Source organism: Eucyclogobius newberryi, unplaced genomic scaffold (genome assembly GCF_026437365.1).
Source record: "Eucyclogobius newberryi isolate DKJ021-1_F unplaced genomic scaffold, fEucNew1.0.hap1 SCAF_16, whole genome shotgun sequence".
Taxonomy (NCBI): Eukaryota; Metazoa; Chordata; class Actinopteri; order Gobiiformes; family Gobiidae; genus Eucyclogobius; species Eucyclogobius newberryi.
This window is the reverse complement of record NW_027315790.1, coordinates 14063530-14086640: the sequence shown is the minus strand read 5'-3', so window position 1 is coordinate 14086640 and position 23111 is coordinate 14063530. Positions and strand designations below refer to the sequence as shown.

Below are 23111 nucleotides of genomic sequence, written 5' to 3'. Positions count from 1 at the left end.
GTTAGGCTTGAGGTCAGCTGGGTCAAAGTATCTGTAAAACTGCAGCTCTTTTTCTTTGGTATTATGGTCGGTGTCTAAAACGTTAATCCAACTTGCAATGAATGTACATGAGAAGGAAAGGAGGTCCAATCACTCACTTTCCCACCTTATTCACACAGGCAAGCAGAGGTGGGAGAGTAGTCAACATAAAAAGGAGTGGTCCATGAAATTACTCAAGTAAGAGTAAAAAAGTATTCAAGAAAACTACTTCTGAAGTAAGAATAATACAATTTAGGATTCAAGTAACGACATGAAGTTCAAACATTAAATAATCTAGTATTTTCAAAGGATAAACCACAAAATGAGGAAAACTAAATCATAGCTAAAGGAGCGGAGTAAGAAACTCAAATGCAAACGCACTCAAATAATTAAACAGTCAAACTGCAGAACTGATAAGCCTCTTCATAGTGATATTTCACTGTAACAAGCAGCGGATTGTCATTTACATCTTTTTATTTTTTTAAGTGGCGACATGACATTTTAGAAACCTACATGTTTAATCACAACTGTCTCAAGTCTTGCAGGACAAAACAGGATTACCCAATCAATCAATCAATCAATCAATCAATCAATCAATCAATCAATCAATCAAAATACAACTTTGAGTAAGCTTATGATGATGGATCACTGTTGTAACAAGGTTATTAAAGTTGATTTTGTACAATATGGCTCTTTTTAAAATACATATTTCTCATGTAGGTGTAAAAGTATGGTGTTTGAAAACTAATCCAAACAATAATGTTGCACACACTTTAGACTGTACCTGACTCACCTGTACAGCTATGGACGGCCTCCACTTCCTCGCCACGCGGCTCTCTTCTGTCACCACTTTACTGAGTACCATGCTGCTCTGGGGCAGAGAACTGGACTTCCCTAAACTCCCCCCAGCTCTGCCATCCCGGACCGGTCTGGGAGGCCCCTCCAAGAGACTGTCCGCAGAGCTACTGTGTTTGGCTCTGACCCCCACTCCTGGCCCCCCTCCGTACGGGACAATCTCTCTGGAGCTCCGGACCCCATCAAGGCTCTCTGCGGAGTTACTGTGCTGCCTGGAGCGCCCTGTCGCGTTGGAGGTGTAGTAGCCCCCCCTAGAGGAGCGTGCGGTGATGCCATCCGAACTGCCCAGGTCCACAGAGTTACTATGCTGCTTCGCTCGTCCCACTGCGCTCTGGAAGTAGGCGTCCTGGGTGGATTCGGTGCTGCTCTGTGCCCGCACGGACAGCGAAGACTTGGACATGCGAGGAGGGAGTGGAGGAGGTGCACCTTTACAATAAGGAAGGACTGAAGTGTCAGAAGAGTGGGGAAGAGGAGAACAGAAGCAAAGTTTAAAGCAAAATGTGCACCATGTTCCCAAAGGCAGGGAGTTGAATACTTACATAAAGGACAGACTGAGAAAAAACAGACAATGTGAGGACAAAAAGGAGATAAAGGAAGGTGAACCAAACACAAAATAGCTGAGAAAAACAAAGAAAATTATTCATAACAAATGCAGATGCAAGATGCGATAAAATATTCATGGCTGTGACTTAAAAAAACACACAGAATTCAGCGAGAAGTAGGGTGTCAGAGACAGACATAGTGCGAACTCAAAGTGTCTTCCCTTGAGCTAACTTGCTTCTCAAGATGGAGATAAAATATTTTAGTCAGCGTTGTCTCATCTTCCGTGCTTTGTTCAAATGTATATGGATATACGGTTTTCATTTGATCAAATATTTATCTTTTAAGGATTGCTTCAGCGCAGTGCAAACAGTAAGTTCTGACTTGAATGAATATTAGTGTATTTCCTTATGTGGGAGGAATTGCATGTTGGGTCAACGTGGAGAATGTCAAAGAACAATGACAGAAATGTTATGAAATGGATATATATTTCTACTTCCACAAACACAGAATCATCACTCTGCTGAAAACACATTAAGACCGTGTTCAAATAATAACCATTCATTATGAATACAATAGCTAATTACTAACTACTTAACACTAATTTGATATAATTGCTTTACCGGTAGTTTGATGCATTTTAATTGCTCACAAAAACAAAGGCAACAGTTGAAGGCAATCAGATGTTTTTTTTGTAGGTGACTAACTGCAAACGAGTAAGTAGTATAGACCCTTTCAAATCCTATGTCAACAGAATGTTATTTCAGAATGAATTAAAAATGTTAACGGACGGACCCTAATTCTAATGGTTTTAATTCTTTATAACAAAGACAAAAAAGCAACCTTTCCTTTGTCTAAAATGCTAAATGTCTATTATAATCTCCTATTTCATAACAAACAATGTAACACACAACTGTAAATGTGTTCACTCACATGTGTCTGAGTGGATTTCATTTGCAAAAAACACATTGATTTTTCATATTTCATGACTGAAATCAGCACTGAAATCGCATTATGTTCCAATTGATTTTTGCCTCCATCCTGGAATTTAGATTGTATTGGTTTTCAAACTTTAAAATTGTCTATTATCATTTTTATTTAAAAGTGTTCACAAGCATTTTAGGACAACGGATCACACATTTTGTAGAATAACCACACATTTCAAACAACCACTAATACAATAAGCGGTGAGTCTACCCTTCATGTAGTAGATTCAACACAGGCCTGTGGCACACTCACCTGCCCCGCTCTTCATGGTTCCCTGTGGAGCGGACACGGAGAAGACCGAGAGGCAGTCGTCGTCCTGAGTGCAGCCCGCCTGAATGGCTCGGACGTAGCTGTGGCTGCGAGTGCGGAACACTCCGGGCAGGTCCAGAGCCTCCACAGCCTGGGACTCCACTTCCCCAAACATGGTCTCGCACACGGCCTCAAACTGACGGTTCAGCGTGTCGCCAAGCTAAAGTAAAGCACAATTGTACCATTTAATGACAGCAAGACACAACAGGCAAAACAATTTGTGGGTCAGTTTGCTCTTTTAACAAACTACAACACTGTCCAATCTGCACCTGATGATGTTTTAATACTACACTGGATTTATATGGGACATTTTACTCTCAACGGCTGTGTTCTCGAAATGCATTTTCCCCCCATAGGGACATAACGATTAGCCCTTAAAGTAGCAGTTACACACGCCAAACATTACACTCTTATACTTCACATGATTTCGATGACTTGTGCAGAAGGTTTTGTCCGTATCTAATTCAAAGCCTGATTTAATTAAGTCCCAACAAAAAGGACTGAGGCAAAATGTTTATTTTTATGCAAATTTTCAGTCATATCTAGTTCACTCAAATACCGTATTAAAAAGATATACAAACTCCCCTCTGAAAGTAAAGCTATGAATTATGGTTTTGCAACTGTACATCAAAGCTTAACACGAAAAGAACATACACATGCTGAATGGGATAGAGTTAAAATGTTTATGATTGAGAGGAATCATTGAACATACCTACTGAATACCAAGAAGCCAACTAGCTTTTAACATGTTCAAAAAGCTCAAATATGTAAAAAATATTAAGGTTTTATTATTAATAATTCTTCTGAAAAGAGGCCTTTTTGGACTAACTGGGGTTTTGTTTGGAAACTGAACCTCAGGAAAAAAAAATCCCATCTGTCAATTACCAGTTCATGGATGGTGATGCTGTGTCATCACTGTTTTTTGTTTTGTTGAATGTTCAAAGCAATTTAGTTATGAATGTGTTAAATCATTAAAATACTAAATTGCAGAGTGGTTACCTGGGCGCTGGTGAGGGAGCGGGTGTAACTCCGAGAGCGGGCGTGGTTTTTGGGTGCCGTCCTGCTGTTAGGGTACGGGTCTGTGCACTGTTTACACGAGTACCTGAACACAACACAGCAGAGGAACATGTCATGATGTTAAAGTGACAGGTTCTTGTGTTTTTCTAATTGTACTCTGTTTGGTGGGATAGAACCTGTGCTAAATATTTAACATCAGTCAAGTGGAGTTCTAAAACAACATCCCTCTGTGATGTCATCAGTAAGCGACATTCCATAGAAAATTCAGGGATAATTTACACATTTTTCTGCCAGTTTAAAGAATAATTTAACAAAACAAAGGTCAAATTTTAACTTTTGCGTAATTTATATGGATTTTGGCACATGTTTAAAATATGGTTGCTAGGCAACAGTTAGCACTACCTCTATCACATCTGCTGCTAAATAATAGAATCTACATTAAAGGTTGTCAAGAGCAGTGAAGAAGGTTGTAAAGAGCGTTACATAGGTGCGACTAAACAGCCACTGCACAAGAGGCTTCATCAGCACAGAAGGCATGCGCATTCAGGATTACAGAGCGCCGTGCATCTTCATCTTGTTGTTGTGTTACTTTTAATGTCGGTTGGCAGCCAACTGAAAAGGTGCATTTACTGCCCCCTACTGTAGTTGTACGTCTGTAGTATGTGTTTTACGCCATACTGTATATATTTTTTTTAATAATGGAGAGAGAGAAAGAGATCCAATCTTTTGAGTGGGTTTATTTTGTTAAAAAAAGAGAAAAATCCATCTTTATACAGGATTGGAGGTTTAAGGTTCAATTTACCGGTCCTATACAATAATGTTATGAAGCCATGGAGTGGGAGAAGCCCTGGCCAGGGCTGTTGGGGTACATAGAAGATTAGTTTCAAGTGAAACTGGAAACAGACAGGCTTTTATAATTAGGTTCCACCGGTGGGCAGGGCTTACTCAGAGTAGGAGAAATATCTGAGTTTTCAAACTTGATCCGCAGATTGAGAATGACTCTTGGAGGAGAGTTGAAACGTCTTGTTTTTCTAAAACCTGTGTCAATGATTACAACTGAAGCTTTTTCTACATGATGTCTGTTCATACAAAATCTAAAACATGTAGAAAAATGAGTGAAACATGACTCTTGGTGGAGCTAAAAAGGCCTACATTCCTATGGCATAATGCTCAAATGTTCTGTTCAAATGGAAGGCAGAGAATCTAGGATATCAATGTCCAGCCAGGATGAACAATTATAAACATTTATATAATAATCTCCACATTTTATTTAAATGTGTAGTCCAACCTGTCATATTTAAAGGTATTACACTTTAATCTTATTCTTTTCTGCTTCCATGCAAAGTCGCATTTTGTCAAACAGATTGTAGAGTGAGGCAGGTAATTGGATATTTGAAATATATTAAATATGCGTAATCTTTCAGTGACCTACAGCAATCTTGGTTATGTTTATTTAAGAGTAGCGGGATACAAACAAAAATAAAGGTTAGTGGACTGCTTGTGTAAGATTCATATTCTCTGTTATGATGAATTTTACAGGGGATTATTGGCTGATGGTGGGGCACCTTTGATCCATGCTGACAGAACGTCTGAAGGCCTCCCGTTGGGCGACCAGGGTGGACTTGGGCGAGGCTTTGGGGCTGGTGTCTGAGTCGGCAGAGTCGTCGTCACCCATGGCTTTGATGTAACTCCCGCTCCTCATGCGCCGACATGGGATCTCACACCCGCCGTCGTTCCCCCCTCCTGAGTATCCCCCGCCCCAGTCGTCTGACGGCACCTGTCAGGGACGAGAAAGGTGAATACACACAGTACATACAACTGTGTGATTAGTTCAAATGATCGGAGGCGAATGTAGAACACAAAACAAGTACAATTAATACGTTCAGTAAAAGTGAGTAAGTATATTCATCATAAATAGTTACACAAGTAAACATATAAAATGAATAGGCTAATTTCATTTAATAAAGAAAAAATACTACTGTTAGAAGCTACTATAAATCACAAGTAATTTTTATTTATACATTTATCAGACATTATAAATCTATTGTAGAGTTTTTATTAATGGAATGACTAACTTAGACATCAGATACTATTTCTTATAAATCATAATTGAACAGCCTTGTGATAACATTTATAGATCCACTTAATATAAATGGTGATTAAAGATAACTTGTTTCCGTAAATAAGGTATGCATATGCAGTGATTATATTGTTGACACTGCTTCGTTGGCAGCTTTTCATCCGTTTGTCACAACAGCGCCCAGAAATATATTTCAGCAGTAAAAAATATTTCACACTTCAAACAGAAGGCCAGCAGGGCATCAGCCTAATTTAGTGGCACATGCACATGAATCTAATAGTCGCACACACATACACAAGATGCACATGCACACTCGCTCACACTTGCACGCTCATGCACTAACTATAAGCTGTGAGGTCAGATGGAGAAAAGAAGAAAGCAACAAACAAACTTACAGAGAGAGAGAAACTCTGACAGCTGGAGAAACACTGACACAGAGAAGGAAGAATACAGTAAGCTGAAGCAGACGAACCAGCACAGGAAGTCAACACGACGAATGAGCGAACAAAAAAAGGCGTGTAAAGAGAAAGTATGGGTGACAAAACGGCAGGCCGCAGGCTTTAAGACGGAGAAAATAAGAAAATAAAGTAACCGTGGTAAAAAGTGGCCTACCCTTTTTTATTTCCCTCGTGCATTTCGGTGTTGAGTTGTTTCCCTGTGACTGGACCGAGCTGATTTCTCCCATCGCTTTTATTCATCTTAGTAATCAACCAAAAATTGTCTAACCACTCCATATTTTGCATGAAATATTTATGCACCATGATAATTATTTAAATATGTACATTTAAAGATGGACTGCAATGTTTTTTTAATAAGTGGAATACAGCTATCATTTTTTTCCCAACGAAGTCTGGAAGGTAAGTTTTAACATTTCTCGCGTTCATTCGGCCAAACCCGAGAACGCGCCATAGCAACCGCCTTGGTAACCGAATGCTTTAAGAGCGGTTGCACAATCAGTGTCGTCACACCGGGAACACGCTGTAGCCAACCCTCATTGTTCCACTCGGCCATGTGCTAAAGAGAGCGGCCTTTTACGTTTTACACGGCGGATCTTGCAATAACACGGAGATGTGAAGCACTGCACTGCTCTCAAGAGGGAAACGGGTTCTTTGAGTGGCCAAAACGGAAGATTAGAAGACGTTTTTGGACACGATTTGTCAAAAACACGGACGCAGCAAAAGAGCGTAATTTTTAAAAATATTAGTTTATTTTTTCAAGCAAAGTATCTGAATATATTAAGACTTGGATACTAAAGGCCGACCATGACTTGAAAGCACAAATTCAAATAACTTTGCAGCCCATCTTTAAAGGCCCTGTACCTGATTCTGAAGTGAGGAAATGCACGTACACGCACTGCTTTCATACTTGACCAGATGGGTGAAGTGTCTTTACCTGGGATCCAGACTGATTCTCTTTGCATATTCTACACACAAGATCTCAGTCTGGTCACCTCCTCCTCCTCTGGCTCAGGCCAAACTCAGACCGAACCACACAATCAGGTTTGTTTCTCTCACCTCAGATTAACAGCGTGGCTAATTCTGCATAACTCCGTGATGTTTTTGAGTTCCCTGTGATATTTTTTTCCTTTCTTTTTTTCTTGGCTGACCAGACAAGAAGTGTCTTGCCTAAGGAAACAACTACAGAGCGGTAATCCATCCTATCACCTTCAGCTTAGACAAGTGCTCTGATCACTGAGTCACTGTAGCCCCATGGTTCTCATTCAACATTGAGTACCATCTGTTTGACTAATTATAGTTCATCAGATAAAATAATGATTAAAATGAATAAATAATATTACTAGATGAAATAAAAGTCATACAGGGCCTTTAATTGAACCATAGCCAAACATCTCCACTGCCAAAACTAGCTGCTACTGCCTTATCTGTCTTTTGCATTTTGTTAAGACTATACAAAAGTACACACAAAAAAACTATTTCAAATGACAGCATCCACACACATGCACCGAGGCCCCGGGCTCAGATGTCCAGCGGAGAGTGTGTTTTTAAGGTCATCACTTTAGAGATGATTCAGGCTAATCTCCCTCTCCCCGTGGCCGGTTGCTATCGCGCTCGTTTTCACAGCCTGCCCCTCTGCTGCTCTCTCCACGGCCCATGGCTACCTTTGCCTCCTTTATCGCTCCTCCATCCCAGCATGTGTGTCACTATCTTTGCTTCACTCATGCTGTATATTCTAAGGGTAATCTTATCTGGCACTCGCAGGCTGGTGCGATGGAGGCTTATGTTAGAGATAGTATATTGTTGAGGATGCCCGAGGAGTTGACCTAACATCATCTTTAGCCTTACAGTTGAGTATTCATCTTACTCACTGCAATGATTAACAAGCTTGCAGATCATAGATAGTGCCATTGTAAAAAGCCTGTCTCAACGGTACTGATTTATGGTAAAAGGGCAGTAAATGCTTGTGGACAAATATGGATCTTTAAAGGTGAAATATGTAACTTTTCTAGAGAAGGGTCAACAACCTGCTTGTCTCCACCAGGTCAGATCTGTGTAGAGATGAGCCCGCTCACAAAACAAATGTGTGTATTTCGAGATGTTTTCTAGCAATACAAATATTGACCTTGACAGCAATTCTTGAGTTCACAAACTCTTGAGAATCCATCTTGTTAGGCTTCTGCTGATTCATTTGCAGTTCGCACCAGTGGTTTAACCGGCCAATTACATGGCATTAGGGGCCCGCAGGGGAAACTGGAAGCAATCAAAGAGCAGCATTGTGGTTTGGGCATAAATCAACAAACCCACCCAAAACAAACATGTCATAGTTTTAGGAGAATTAAGGACCATTTTGTTTTTCATACAACTTTTGTGGATGAGAAAGAGGACTGTGCTTTTCTGAACACTGGATTTAACACGTCACATTTTTCTTCTTCTGTTGTGACGCTTCGACCAATCAGCATGAAGTATTTTTGTACTGTCCCGGTGTCAGATTAAAAACACCTGCAGTTGATTAAATGTTAAATGGTGCGCCTTTTGATGAAGAAATTCTTGAATATTTAAGCAAAGGTGTTATGCATGTACAAACTGTAATGTAACTTAAAGGTCCCACATCATGCAAAATCGACTTTACAGAGCTTTTAACCTTCTTACAGTGCTATTGGTATCTCATATATGTGCCCAAAGATTTTTTTGGATTGATTCCTGCAGTCTTTAGCAAGAGAACAGTCTCTATCCTTCTCCTCAGATGATCAGACAAACAGGGGCTACTCACGCAGCACACTGTTTAAAAATATTGTGTGTCTTTAAAATATTGTATGTGTCTTGGAAATACTTCGTTTTTTAAGTGTCATGAAGTTTTAATTATTCCTTTAATCTTCCGATTAGGGTTGTCCCGATCCGATCATGTGATCGGAAATCGAGCCCGATCACATGGTTTCAGACTCGATCGAAATCGGACGTCGCCCCCCTCACTGATTGGATATAAATTTTACTCTTATTAGTTTGATCAGCGCTATACATTTCAAGCTTATTATTTGTCTCTCACCTCCATATAACGCATGAATGGATCGCGACATTTTACTGCCGTAAAGCCCACACTTTACAGCAGTAAACTTTAGTTTTGTTTTGCGCCGTGCAATCCGTGCAATAACTGTGGCATCGACAAGCAAAGGGTTGATGTAATTTTGCGCGACAACGCTGCTGATATAAAGAAAGCCATGGGTGAGATGACGTGCGGTTTGGGCGAGGGCGTCATCACCATTCCGGAGCACAGACAGGGGGAGCGGAGTGTGGGCTGATAGCGCGGCGGGATAGACACCGTGGCTGCCGCGAGGATCAGAACACTCGCCCCTGGCTTACTCTTGACTCGACATTCAGACGGATTTCATCAAGAAAAACATACATTTTATTATTTAAGCCAGAAGAGAATTAAGAGTGCAGTTCTGAAAAGCACATTACTGGCCTTACTTTTGACACTGTTGCACTTTCATTTAATACGCACTTTGCTTATTTGTTTACATGCCTGCTGGGTATTTTAAGTTGAGCTGCTATTTTATTTAATTCAAATGTTGCACTATTATTTCTTATTCAAGCTACTTCAAAGAAAGGTGTACTGTTAAAGTGTTAAGAAATAAAATAAAAACTGGGGACAACCTGTTTATGTTGCATTTGTTTAAATGTGTTATAAAAGTATCGGATCGGGACTCGGTATTGGCAGATACTCAAAATCAGATGACTCGGAATCGGATCGGGGCCAAAAAAACCTGATCGGGACATCCCTACTGCCGATGCACTGAAATGGGAAGTTTTTTTTCTTCTATAAAGCTTAATGCAATGGCTGATAGGGTCAACAATGTTAAAACGTTGAGAAATTCATCCGTGCTCTGAAATCACCAGTAAAAGTCTGGTGAAGGATTTGGGGATTTTAGAAAAGTATAAATCTCAACATGCTGACCTTTAGTGAAGGAGGTGGTATGCGTTTTGAGGTTTGAGGAGACGTGTTGTCAAAGTGGATTTATAGATCAGAAAAGTGCATCATAGAAATATGTTTTACTCTGGCATTTGCCAATATAGTATTTTGAATGAAAAGTGCTTGAAGATACTATAATCATTTTTCTATAACTTTAGACAATGGCCCACAGCGGGTCATTGGCTCCTGTTTATTTCTTTTCCCTAGCATCTCAATGGTGTCAGAATACTACCTCTGTGAAATCAATCAGACTCAAGTGTACATATGAAAATACCTTAGACATCTCAGAGTGAGCTCTTCTTCACAAATTTGCAGTTGGAAGTTTTGCTTGAGAATAGGTTATGTTTCTTGCCCGAGGCAGGGAAGCAAATCTTCTTTTGAAAGCACTAAGACATGTATAGACCTATTCTTTGTACTGCTATCAGCGGAGCTCAGCTGTGTGGCCGAACAGGGGCTGGACTAGCATCAGAGACTGCTGTGGAGACCTGCGGGGGCTGGAGAGACACAGATCTACCTCTGCAATACAGGACAGCGCTCTAATAGAGAGACTTTTACTGTGCTTTTGACAATAGATAGGACATTTTAATGAGTTTTTTTGTGAAATTGACTTTTATGGACAATGTTGAGGCAATTCTTTAGGAATCCACTTCTCCACTTCAAATAGTCTAAAGCTGCCAGCCTTGATGTTGCTGCCAAGTCAATAATGTATCAAAGTATTTCATCTCCTGATGGTTGTAAAGCAATGATGGATGAACACAAATAAATCATACGTACACATGCTCAAAGTGGAGATGTGGAGATGCACACAAACCTGGAGGTAGTGGAAGCTCCTCTCTTTCATCTTGCTGTCTATTGGCACCAGGGCTTTTTCATAGGCCCCGCCCCTGGAGGAGGGGTACACCTCTCGAGCCTGACTGACTGTCATGGCCGACCACGTGCTCCTCTTCAGGGAGTGTCCGTGGTGACCGTGATGACCCTCGCCTCCTGCCAGAGCGATGGTGGTGCAGGCCATGCACTCCCCATGCCCTGCGACCCCTCCTCGCTCCTTAGACTTCTTCATAGTGAGCTCCTGTATAGCAGCGTCCAAACTTTCATGTCCTGGGGGATATCTGCGCCTGCTGTCCCCCAGGATCCCACTGTCACTGTCCAGGTTGTCGTCTGAGCTCCACCAGCCTGCGGTCCGACTGCGGTGGCGCCGGCCCGACTCGTGTCTGGAGTCTCCACTCTTGCTGCGCTCTCTGGACTTGCTCCTCCTGGTGGAGCGGGACTGATGTCCCGAGTAATGTCCTCCCCCATCCTCCCCTCCACTCCGGTGTCCCCCCCCTCGCTCACTGCGGTAGTCCCCTCCACCTCTTGTGCCGTTGTACTCCCGTTTAGATGGCGCCTCTAGAGAATGGGATTTAGCAAAGAGCCGTTGCACAGAGTTGACCAGGTGGCGAATGCGTGACGGGCTCTCACTGCGCTGTTCAGCGCCCCCACTGACTGAGCGCTGGTACTGCAGAGTGTGAAAACCATCTGGGTGGAAGGGTACCTGCTTCTCAAACTGGTCCACCAGGTTTGGAGGGATCCGATGCATCTTACCCCCATGACCTAAGGACACGCACTCTTCACAGGAGTCGAAGGACTGCATGGGTGTGTGCTGGCTGGGATGAGCGCGGGGGAAGGTGCCCCCTCCAGAGTGGCTGTGAGAGTGGGAGTGTGAGTGGTGCCTCTCCAGTGCCAAAGCCTCGGCTCCATAGTAGTGGCCATCGCTGTGACCCTGGTAGTACTCTCTGCCAGGGCCATCACAGTCACAGGGGCCCCCGCTGGAGTGTTGAGACAGGCTGCGGCTGACATGGTACCCTTTCATAGGCGCCGGGCCATGGTGGGCCGTCCGGGCCGAAAGGGGGCGCTGTGGACGTGACAGGGCTACACCGGTCTCACCTGCAATCACAAAACACAACCAGAGGCCTTTCAGTGGATGCAACATATAGTCTCTGAATCTATAAGCATCTCACTATTAAAATGCTTGTCTCTGTGATCCACTGTAGTGAATGTTAAGTGTGTCTTCAAACAATGTGGTTTGATGAAGGGGAAACAATAGTTTTTCTATTCTATTTTTCATGTTACATCTCATATCTCAGACAAAGAAATCATGAAAATGGTTCCATATTTAAAAAAAATATCATTACTATTTACTATTATTATTATTTATTTATTTACATTTTTCTCATCCATAAACTTAACATTCACCAGTCACCAGCTTTAGAAGTACAACATAGAATGATCTGGCCTTAGTAATACAATAACAGTCTGTAATGTATATATAAACACACCAGTAATGTGCTCACTTTGTCATCTCACAATTCCCTTTACTCACAATGGACTGTACATACAATCATTCACAACACCTGTTTGCTGGGTAATGCTCGTTTCTTCTTCTTATTATTATTTTTAGACTTGATTGGAGTGACTCAGACTAACACCCGGCTCTGTGTAGCTGTTGATTTCCTGTGTGTTGTGCTTTGGAGCCATATTTATGGTGCGCCTGCTCTGACACAGCTCACACAGAGGAGAGATGGACAGATGCTGGGATAATCATTAAATAGAGCGTGGCCTGTTTGCCTTGATTGGCTGAATGAGAGCGCCATCAGGAAGCTCAGCCACATCAAGCCGTGTCATTGGTGTAACCGTGACAACGCTTCTCCTCAAACTCAGAGGTGAACCATGGACAGACTTGAGACAGCCGTAACACCTCGGGGCCAGAGCACTGTCAGAGCAACTCTCATTCATTTTGCCTCTGTGTGTGAGATCAGGTTGAATGAGTATATGTTTCAAGTAAATGTGCAAGAACCTTAGCCAGTGGTTCATAGCCCTAAAAACTTTTTTCATGTTTGTTTGTGCTGTTTTATGTTAAAAAAAGAAATAGTAAAAAAGGAAATAGTGTTTTAACCCGCCCACTATCTTTGAGGGCAGCACAAGCTTTGGACACACACAAAATATTTAGCCTGAGCACCACCAGATCAAAATGATGGACCTCATTCATGAAGTGTTTTTATGCACACATTTGACCTTAAGGCCTTCTTACAAAGGTTTTTGGCCTTCACAAAATGTGTTCTTAACTGAAAATGTTCTTCTGGAAGAACAAATCCTATGAATAGTCACGATTCACGAGCACTGTACGCATAGAAATTCAGCTAAAGCGCACGTATCACCAGTAGTACACATACCACACTTACATAAAACACTAACATAAAGTTTCTATCAATATTGCAATATTACTGCTACATTTATTACAACTAATGCTTAACAATCATTTCTTAAACCGTTCACTACGCTTTTCCTTTGTCTGACCTGCCAAGTTTGCAGTTTTTTTCTTTACGCTCCTAATGGTTTGATTCCAGATCCAGAATGTAGAAGGGACTGATACAGGAAACTTTTCTTCAATCTCTATTTGCTGCAGTAGAACAATCAGTCACCTCAACATCTTCAATTGATTGATGTCGACTCTCTATACTCTTCTCTCCCTTAGTCCCATTGCTGACTTATTTCAACTTGGGTGTTGCTTGTCTTTGCAGCAACGTTTAGTGCTTCACTTATTTTTATCTTGTTCGGTTTTGACAATGAATAGCAGAGCAAACCCTTTCCGCTCTCATTACCAATGCATTATTATAGATTTTGGAGACAAAACTCACTATCTGGAAGAGTCAAACTTTTATCTAAACTATCTTTTGTTTATTTTTAAAGTTCTTGGATTCGGAGCAGACTGCTGGATAGAAGCGAGACACACACAGCACGACTCCATTTGAGCTAGTATTTGCATGCACATTTAAACAGCCGCGGCAGTCAGATGTCTTCAGGCTGTCTCCTCTTCCTTGTCTGCACGTCGTCTTGGCTTTGACCCACTTCATTCGTCCTTCAGTTTTGAATATGTTAGTTTTATTCTTTAGAAATCTGTCACTCTAGCAACATTATCAATAATAAGTAAAACATTTCTTCAAGTGTATCAAGGTTTGGTCTTAGCTTCATTCTTGACAACAAATCTCATAATTCATTGTTTTGTTTTGTATTTCAACACAGAGTATTATTAATCCTTGCAAAATATAGAGAAAGCAAATACAAGATATTTCAGAAGTGTAATGCATTCTAAATTCTAAACCAAATTTAAGAGCTTGAATATTTCATTTGAGGGAGGATTTTTTTTAAGGCCCGTTTCCTTTCTTGTAGTCTGTTTTTTTTCTATCTTTATACCAGCTGTTTTGTTGGGACCAAGATAAGCTACTATCATTAAAAAATACACTTTCTCAGTTCCAACAACTTAAATTATTAGTATAAACCATTGCATTTAATTTTTACGTCACCCTGCTTCTCAACATATTTGACAGGCTTATAAACCATCACCAGATACAGTAGCAAGTGCTTAAACTAGTAAACAGCAAGCCGTAGGCAGAGCAGCAGTGTGGGGCCCAGCAGGAAAGCATTGTTTGACACTGTTTGGCAATCCGTGATGGTTCTAGAGGCTTCAAACTCGAGCGCTTTCATTTGAAATATTCATTCCATCCTGTCAGCTGCACTGACCCACTTTGTTAACAGCTGAGTGTGCCCTCCAGAGCGCCTTGGCAACTTATGGGTCAAATGGTGTTTCTGTGTAATTTCAGCACCTGAGACAGCGACAGGCATTAAACTGTTTAAACTTTTACAGGCGTAGTAAGGACTGATGGGTACATACTGTGATACTTTTACTTAAAGGTGCACTATGTAGGTTTTCTGGTGACATGGTTCATCATCTGCTTGTCTCATTAAAATTGTATTGCTTTGCTTGGAATATTATGGTATAAATTAAGAGTTTATTCAATTACATGCATTTTTATTTCCAACTACACTTGGTTTGCTAATGTCACCTGCTTGTCACCATGGATATTAAAATAATGTGTAATTTTGTGGAATATTCCAAGCAAAATAATAAACTCACCACCTAAAAAAGTAACTTATCTAGACATGATCTTTATTTACAGTATTTCCAAAGCCAACTCCAGCTGCCAATCAGTTCTACTTAAGGGTATAAAGATTTTGGTCCAAAATTTTATTTTATTATCATTTTATCTGCTTTGTTAGATCATGAAGAGAGAAGCTTTTTGAGGATGATTGTATAGCCATGGCAATTCAGCCCTTATTATTCTACTCATTACACTTTGCCAATTCCATGCTTTCCTAAAACATAATCTTTGAAGTTCTGATGTTCACAGGTCATGAGACTAAACATTACATTACATTTCTGACAAAGTTAACCTGGTTTTGATGTATATGGTACGACAAATCTAATTTTTTTTGGCCCAGAGTCAGAGCAGACAAAAGCAGATAATGATTTGGCTGTCGAGTCCTGGCTTTGCAGCTAATTCTGTGAGCCCCTGCCTATTGTGTACCAGAGTCTGAATACATACAATACACTGTGCCTCATTGTGGTCCTGCGCAGATACAGAGACCCATTTGAGAGCAATGAACTGTCCCCAGACCTTCCTTGTTAATTGTTATAGTTTGACAATGGGAAAGTTTCTATAAGAGTCCTGCAGACAAGATAGACGTTTTTAACTGCGGCTCCTCATTGTGAAGACAGTGACGGACGATGTGAAATGTACAAATGTGCTGATGAGGATAGCGGTGGATTGGTTCAGCAGTGGATCGGTTCAGTTGTGAGTTGGCGTGCACTTCTATCTCGAGCAGACAGACAGATAGGCAGGCGAGCAGGGACACTGGCAGAAGGGACGATTCAGGCTTCTCAGCGTGTAACCATGAATAATCTATTTTCCTTTTTCCACTTTCGATCATACACCAGCATTTATTTTAGCTGACAAGCTAGACATGTTAGCGCCAAGGCTAACTTAGCAGGAGTTAGAAAGAATCAGGGAATATGACAAATGTTAACATAGGACATGACCTGTTATTTTTAAACTGATTGTTATCGTTTATTTCAACTCTTCCAGCAAAAAGACTACTACTACCATATTAACTATTTAAAGGTGCATTGGTTAACCTTTCTAGTGGGGTGTTTACCCCCCTCTTGTCTCCATGGAGGTGTTATTGCTTTACCTGAACTGTTACAAAGTATGTATGCCATTAAATCTGCATATTTCTTGGTGCTGCTAAAAGGCCAAGTTACATGTCAGATCTGTGGTTAGGCAACCCATGTTTTTAAAGCATTTAGCATTAACATGACAACTGTAATTGAATACCGAATTTTATGGACTATAAATAGCACCGGCCAAAAAATGCATAATAGAGAAGAAAAAACATGTTGCACTGGAGTATGAAATGCGGTTGCAAGTGTGAAAATAACAAATAAAATCACATATCGCTCTGGAGTATCAGTATGAGTATATAGTATAAATATAAGTATAGGTCGCACCCCGGCCAAAATTATGAAAAAAGGTGTGACTTGTAGACCGGAAAATACGGTAAATGCAAAAGAAATATGTTTAATAACATATATTTCCTGGGAAAGTTAAACTATGAGCCAAGCAATGACCCCCCACTAAAAAAAACTTATAGAGCTCCTTTAATAATCAAAGTATACATATATCCAAAAGTACCACTCAAAAATAAATAATAAACACATGAATTAATACAAATTTAAAATGAAAATAAACCCAAAGGTGCACCATATATTTGAAATATTAGAGTGCTCTGAGGAAGGCTTCATGCTGAAACGTGTTAGTGTTTACTTGTTTGTTGTAGCAAAATAAAAAAGTTATGCGAATATCTTTGTCCTATTTTTTTGTTTTAAATGAAGATGTGCAACCCGTAAATATTTTTAATAATTGTAATAATAATATTTTTTGGGATTAGAACTCAAGCCTTGAAGACGCGCAACCTTCACCTTTTATAAAGTGCACTATAGTTTGTTGCCGGTAACATAACTGTGGTTCCACAGTATGGCCTGGTGGTGTCACCTCTTTGGAGACAAGCACAGGGCTGACCTACCTGAAAAGTTACATAGTGTACCCTTTAAAATACACTTTATAGAAATATTTCTTTGTTCATTTCTCGTCCATCCATCCATCCATCCATCTTCTGCCGCTTTATCCGGGGCCGGGTCGCGGGGGCAGCAGTCTGAGCAGGGACTCCCAGACTTCCTTCTCCCCAGACACTTCCTCTAACTCCTCCGGGGGGATCCCGAGGCGTTCCCAGGCCAGCCGAGAGACATAGTCTCTCCAGCGTGTCCTGGGTCTTCCCCGGGGCCTCTTCCCGGTGGGACATGCCTGAAACACCTCCCGAGGGAGGCGCCCAGGAGGCATCCGGAACAGATGCCCGAGCCACCTCAGCTGGCTCTTCTCGACGTGGAGGAGCAGCGGCTCTACTCCGAGCTCCCCCCGTGTGGCCAAGCTCCTCACCTTATCTCTAAGGGAGCGCCCAGCCACACGGCGGAGGAAACTCATTTCGACCGCTTGTATCCGCGATCTTGTTCTTTCGGTCACTACCCAAAGCTCATGACCATAGGTGAGGGTAGGAACGTAGACCGACCGGTAAATAGAGAGCTTTGCCTTTCGGCTCAGCTCCCTCTTTACCACAACGGTCCGATGCAGCGACTGCATCACTGCAGCCGCTGCACCGATCCGCCTGTCGATCTCACGCTCCATCCTTCCCTCACTCGTGAACAAGACCCCGAGATACTTGAACTCCTCCACTTGGGGCAAGGACACCCCACCCACCTGGAGAGGGTAAGCCACCTTTTTCCGGTCGAGAACCATGGCCTCGGATTTGGAGGTGCTGATTCTCATCCCAGCCGCTTCACACTCGGCTGCAAACCGTCCCAGTGCATGTTGCAGGTCCGGGTTTGATGGAGCCATCAGGACAACATCGTCTGCAAACAGCAGAGATGAGATCCTGTGGTCCCCAAACCGGACACCCTCCGACCTCTGACTGCGCCTAGAAATTCTGTCCATAAAAATTATGAACAGAACCGGTGACAAAGGGCAGCCCTGGCGGAGTCCAACATGCACTGGGAACAGGTCTGACTTACTGCCGGCAATGCGAACACAGCTCCTGCTCCGGTCATACAGGGACCGGACAGCCCTGAGCAAAGGGCCCCTGACCCCGTACTCCCGGAGCACCCCCCAAAGGACACCCCGAGGGACACGGTCGAAAGCCTTCTCCAGATCCACAAAGCACATGTGGACTGGTTGGGCAAACTCCCATGAGCCCTCGAGCACCCGATGGAGGGTATAGAGCTGGTCCAGTGTTCCACGACCGGGACGAAAACCACTCTGCTCCTCCTGAATCCGAGGTTCGACTATCGGTCGGATTCTCCTCTCCAGTACCTTGGAATAGACCTTACCCGGGAGGCTGAGGAGTGTGATCCCTCTGTAGTTGGAACACACCCTCCGGTCCCTCTTCTTGAACAGAGGGACCACCACCCCGGTCTGCCAGTCCAGAGGCACGGTCCCCGAACGCCACGCGATGTTGCAGAGACGTGTCAACCAAGACAGTCCTACAACATCCAGATACTTTAGGTACTCAGGGCGGATCTCATCCACCCCCGGAGCCCTGCCACCGAGGAGTTTGCGAACAACCTCAGTGACTTCAGCTTGGGTGATGGATGAGCCAGCCTCCGAGTCCCCGGTCTCTACTTCCTCTTCGGAAGACGTGACTGAGGGATTCCTTCCACCGTCCGACGACATCCCCAGTTGAGGTCAGCAGGCCTCCACCCGCACCGTAAACGGTGTTGGTGAGACACTGCTTCCCCCTCCTGAGGCGCCGGACGGTTTGCCAGAATTTCTTTGGTGCCGACCGATAGTCCTCCTCCATGGCCTCCCCGAACTCCTCCCAGGCCCGGGTTTTTGCCTCTGCGACAGCACGAGCCGCGGCTCGCTTGGCCTGCCGATACCCGTCGATGACCTCCGGAGACCTACAAGCCAGAGTGGCCTGATAGGCCTCCTTCTTCAGTCTGACGGCATCCCTTACTTCCGGTGTCCACCACCGGGTTCGGGGGTTGCCGCCACGACAGGCACCGGAGACCCTGCGACCACAACTCCGAGCAGCCGCATCAACAATGGAGGCGGAGAACATGGTCCACTCGGACTCAATGTCCCCAGCCTCCCCCGGGACATGGGAGAAGCTCTCCCGGAGGTGCGAGTTGAATACCCTACTGACAGAGGGCTCCACTAGACGTTCCCAACAGACCCTCACAATGCGCTTGGGTCTGCCAAGTCTGTCCGGCTTCCTCCTCCGCCAGCGGATCCAACTCACCACCAGGTGGTGATCGGTTGACAACTCTGCCCCTCTCTTCACTCGAGTGTCCAAGACACGCGGCCGGAGGTCTGATGACACGACAACAAAGTCGATCATTGACCTCCGGCCTAGGGTGTCCTGGTGCCATGTGCCCTGATGGACACCCTTGTGCTTGAACATGGTGTTCGTTATGGACAATCCGTGGCTAGTACAGAAGTCCAATAACTGAACACCGCTCGGGTTCAGATCGGGGAAGCCGTTCTTCCCGATCACCCCTCTCCAGGTGTCACTGTCATTGCCCAAGTGGGCGTTGAAGTCCCCCAGTAGAACAACGGAGTCCCCGGTCGGTGCACTGTCCAGTACCCCTCCCAAGGACTCCAAGAAGGCCGGGTACTCTGCACTGCTGTTCGGCCCGTAGGCCGCCACAACAGTGAGAGACTTGTCCCCCACCCGAAGGCGGAGGGACGCGACCCTCTCGTTCACCGGGGTAAACTCCAACACGTGGCGGCTGAGCTGAGGGGCTATCAGCAAGCCCACACCAGCCCGCCGCCTCTCCCCGCGGGCAACACCAGAGAAGTGGAGCGTCCAGCCCCTCTCGAGGAGATGGGTTCCAGAGCCCAAACTGTGAGTGGAGGTGAGGCCGACTATATCATTTCTCGTATTGCTCAAAAAATATCTTTATCTACTCCAAACTTACAAAGCCATATATGTGCAGCCTATAGGTCACTCTCTTGGTGCTGTTGTGTCGGATTGAACTTTTAGAAATATAAATAAATAAAAATAGGAAGATTTGAGCAGCAGACGGTTGTGAGGGGATGTGTGAGCCAGAAAAAGGGACGATAGACACCGCACAGGGGAAATATCTCTCAATCATAAGGACAGAACCGAAGAAAGCCTGGGGGGGCAGTTCTTCCATCTCGCCTTTACCCAGAGAGCTCCCCCTTGTGCCCTGCTTTACTCTTAACTCAGCCCTTGTCTCTATATACTTGGTTTTATTCTCTTTTCTAGTGTCTATCATACAAAATAAGACATGCACATAGTGGCTAGCACTCTCGCCTCACAGCAACGAGACTCTGGCTTTTCAGAATTTTCTGGGGGTTGCATGTATTTCCCTGTGCCTGGGTGTGTTTCCTTCCCATAAACCCAAAACATGCACCATATTTAAACCTCCAGTTAAGGTCCTGGCCAAGCCTAGCTCATGATCAGAGGTGGGTGGTCTCTGCCCCCCAGTGCAGTGAAATATGGGTCAAATGCAGAGGAAAAAAATCCTAGAGGGACAACAATAAAACAAGGGAACCGTAACCACATTTAAGTTCAGGACAGCCCAATCGCAATTACACCATTCATTACTAAATATTTGCAATATTTTTATGTGTTTCACTTGGTATGCCTACAGTATATGAATGTTGAACCTAAGTGAAGTTAAAGGACCAATATGTTTGTCGCTGGCAACGAAGTCCAAGAATCCTTAATATAAATTGTAAACAAAAATGCTTGGCTCACAAATTGATCACACCTTTCCACTTCCTTTCCACTCAATAACCAGTGGGTTAGATACATATTTTGAGCAGGTTGCAGACTGCTTGTCTCTCACACCTACTGTACTTGTACTGTGGTGCGTGACTCAGAGAAGTACTTGTCTAATTACAAATAAACCATTCCAACTGCTGCGGTGTCTGGAAAAAGCCTTGTGTATTCTTGCCGCAGACCCGCTCTGCTCTGGGGCTAGTGTAGCAGGCATTAATTTGGCAAGTGTAGCAGGCATTCAACTTTAATAACTAAACCAAACGGCACACAGCTTGAGCATAAATCCAACATTATATTTGAATAGCTTCGGGGTTAATGTTAACACAAATAGCTATCGTCTAAAAATCTCCATTGAAAACTACTTTTCTACAGGTAATTCATTGCAGTGTGACGTCACACTCACAAACTTTATACAAGACATTTGATTCCATCTATTCCCTGCAGTGTTTCTGAAAATCAACTCTCAACAATTATATGACAATTATAACCTGCCTGCAGTGTCCCAGTCGGGAACTAACCCAAAGCTACTCAGGCACAGGAGCGATAAAGGTATTCTGGGGACATGAGCGATGAGTGATCAGAATATCAACACGCTTTCACTTACTTCATTTGCTCTTGCTGCATCATAAACATAATAGCAAATCCAAGTATAGAAAATGATATCAATTTAAACCAACATACAAATCTTGAAAATCCAATTACCTTGATTTAAATGTATAATGAATTGGCACATTAAGGAAAATACTATGTTTACATCAGTGCGAACAGGCTGAGAGGGCTCTGGCTGTGACTTAATGAGAGGGAAAATACCAACAGCACTCAGCACGGAGTTGCACACACTTGTAATTGGCTCGTGTTCTTTCTCCAGAGCGAGGAACGGGAAGAACACCATGGATTAGATTAACTTTACAGTGATTGGAGGTGATTGGTGGACAATAGGAATAGGTCATCGGACTCTAGGCCTGGCCCTGTTTTTATGGGAGCAGGAGCAAATGATACAACACAGATGATTGACAATTTAGTGGTGAACTTTTTGTGAATGCCAGGGTCACATTTTTGTATAACGGAAAATGTTGTGCGCCATTATTATTATCCATTGTTTTGCATTCAACATGAGCAAATTGTTTCAGACAATGTGTAGATGTGTTTACTGTAGTGGTTTGAATCAGGCAGGAGCGCTCACATTGACCCTCAACAGTGATGATTCTTATTTAGTGGATACAGCTTTGTTTCAAATTCAACAAGTTGCTCAGTTGTGAAATTAGGGCAGGGCCATATTGTATCATTTATTGAAATACTGGTGTAATAGTGGTAGGTGTTATGAATGCATGCACACTGCAGTTTTCATCGCAGAGGTGAGGAAGGTCAGACGAAGAGCAGCTTAACTCTGGAAGTTCTGCGGACGTTAAAAACACTAGTGACAGAGACATGGTTTGTGGAGTGGAACCTGAACTTAAGAACTGTCTGTCTGACTGACTTATGCAGCTAATTTATGGACTTTGCTTATAATGCAAAGTATCCATGTGCTCTGCTCTTATGCTGTGTTCAAGACGTCCTCGGATGTCGGAACTCGGACCTTGGAGTGATGTTTTCTCATGAGTTTCTTAGTTCCAGTCATCACATTGGAGAATTACAGTATATAACAGTAGCGACTCAAAACAAATAAATACAATTAGGAAAGTGCTCAAATTAGCCAAAATGTGAATCCAATATAACAACATAACAGCATATTTATATCGGTAGAGGCTCAGCAGCTGCACTGTCGGAGTGTTAAATTTTACCAAACCTTTCACAACCATGTTGGATTTTCTAACTCTGATCAACTCGGGGTTCTGAAAGTTTGCTTGAGTTTCCAAGTAGGAATTCCGAGTGGGAAGGCTGTTCCTGTGTGAATTTACAATTCTCTGAAGAGCCAAGCTCCCAGGACAACTGGACCTCAGCATATACTCTTTTTACTGGCCTCGGAATCACAATCAAAGTCTCTGCTATTGCAATGAAATTATGATACTTGACATAGACTTAATGAAATGGTCAGTTGTAATGTGGACTAAAGATGATACCAATCTTAATTATTTATTTGTAATAACTAACCTTCAATATAGCAAATTAAGACAAAAAGATTAAGATAAAAACTTAAATGTATGCACCA

At 42.9% G+C, this 23111-nt stretch overlaps 1 protein-coding gene across 2 annotated transcripts in view; it reads right to left on the bottom strand.

The window, feature by feature from the left end:
- Positions 1-23111, bottom strand: part of dlgap3 (discs, large (Drosophila) homolog-associated protein 3) — a 160700-nt gene that overhangs the window by 12557 nt on the left and 125032 nt on the right. The window contains exons 3-7 of one of the 2 annotated variants that reach the window (XM_072447623.1): positions 11043-12154; positions 5292-5503; positions 3709-3811; positions 2653-2869; positions 812-1317 (exon numbers count right to left, since the gene is read on the bottom strand). In XM_072447623.1, coding sequence (XP_072303724.1) covers positions 812-1317; positions 2653-2869; positions 3709-3811; positions 5292-5503; positions 11043-12080 — 2076 coding nt within the window. In that variant the 5' untranslated portion in view covers positions 12081-12154. The remainder of the gene's footprint in view (positions 1-811; positions 1318-2652; positions 2870-3708; positions 3812-5291; positions 5504-11042; positions 12155-23111) is intronic. The other variant, XM_072447624.1, reaches the window with a different exon arrangement.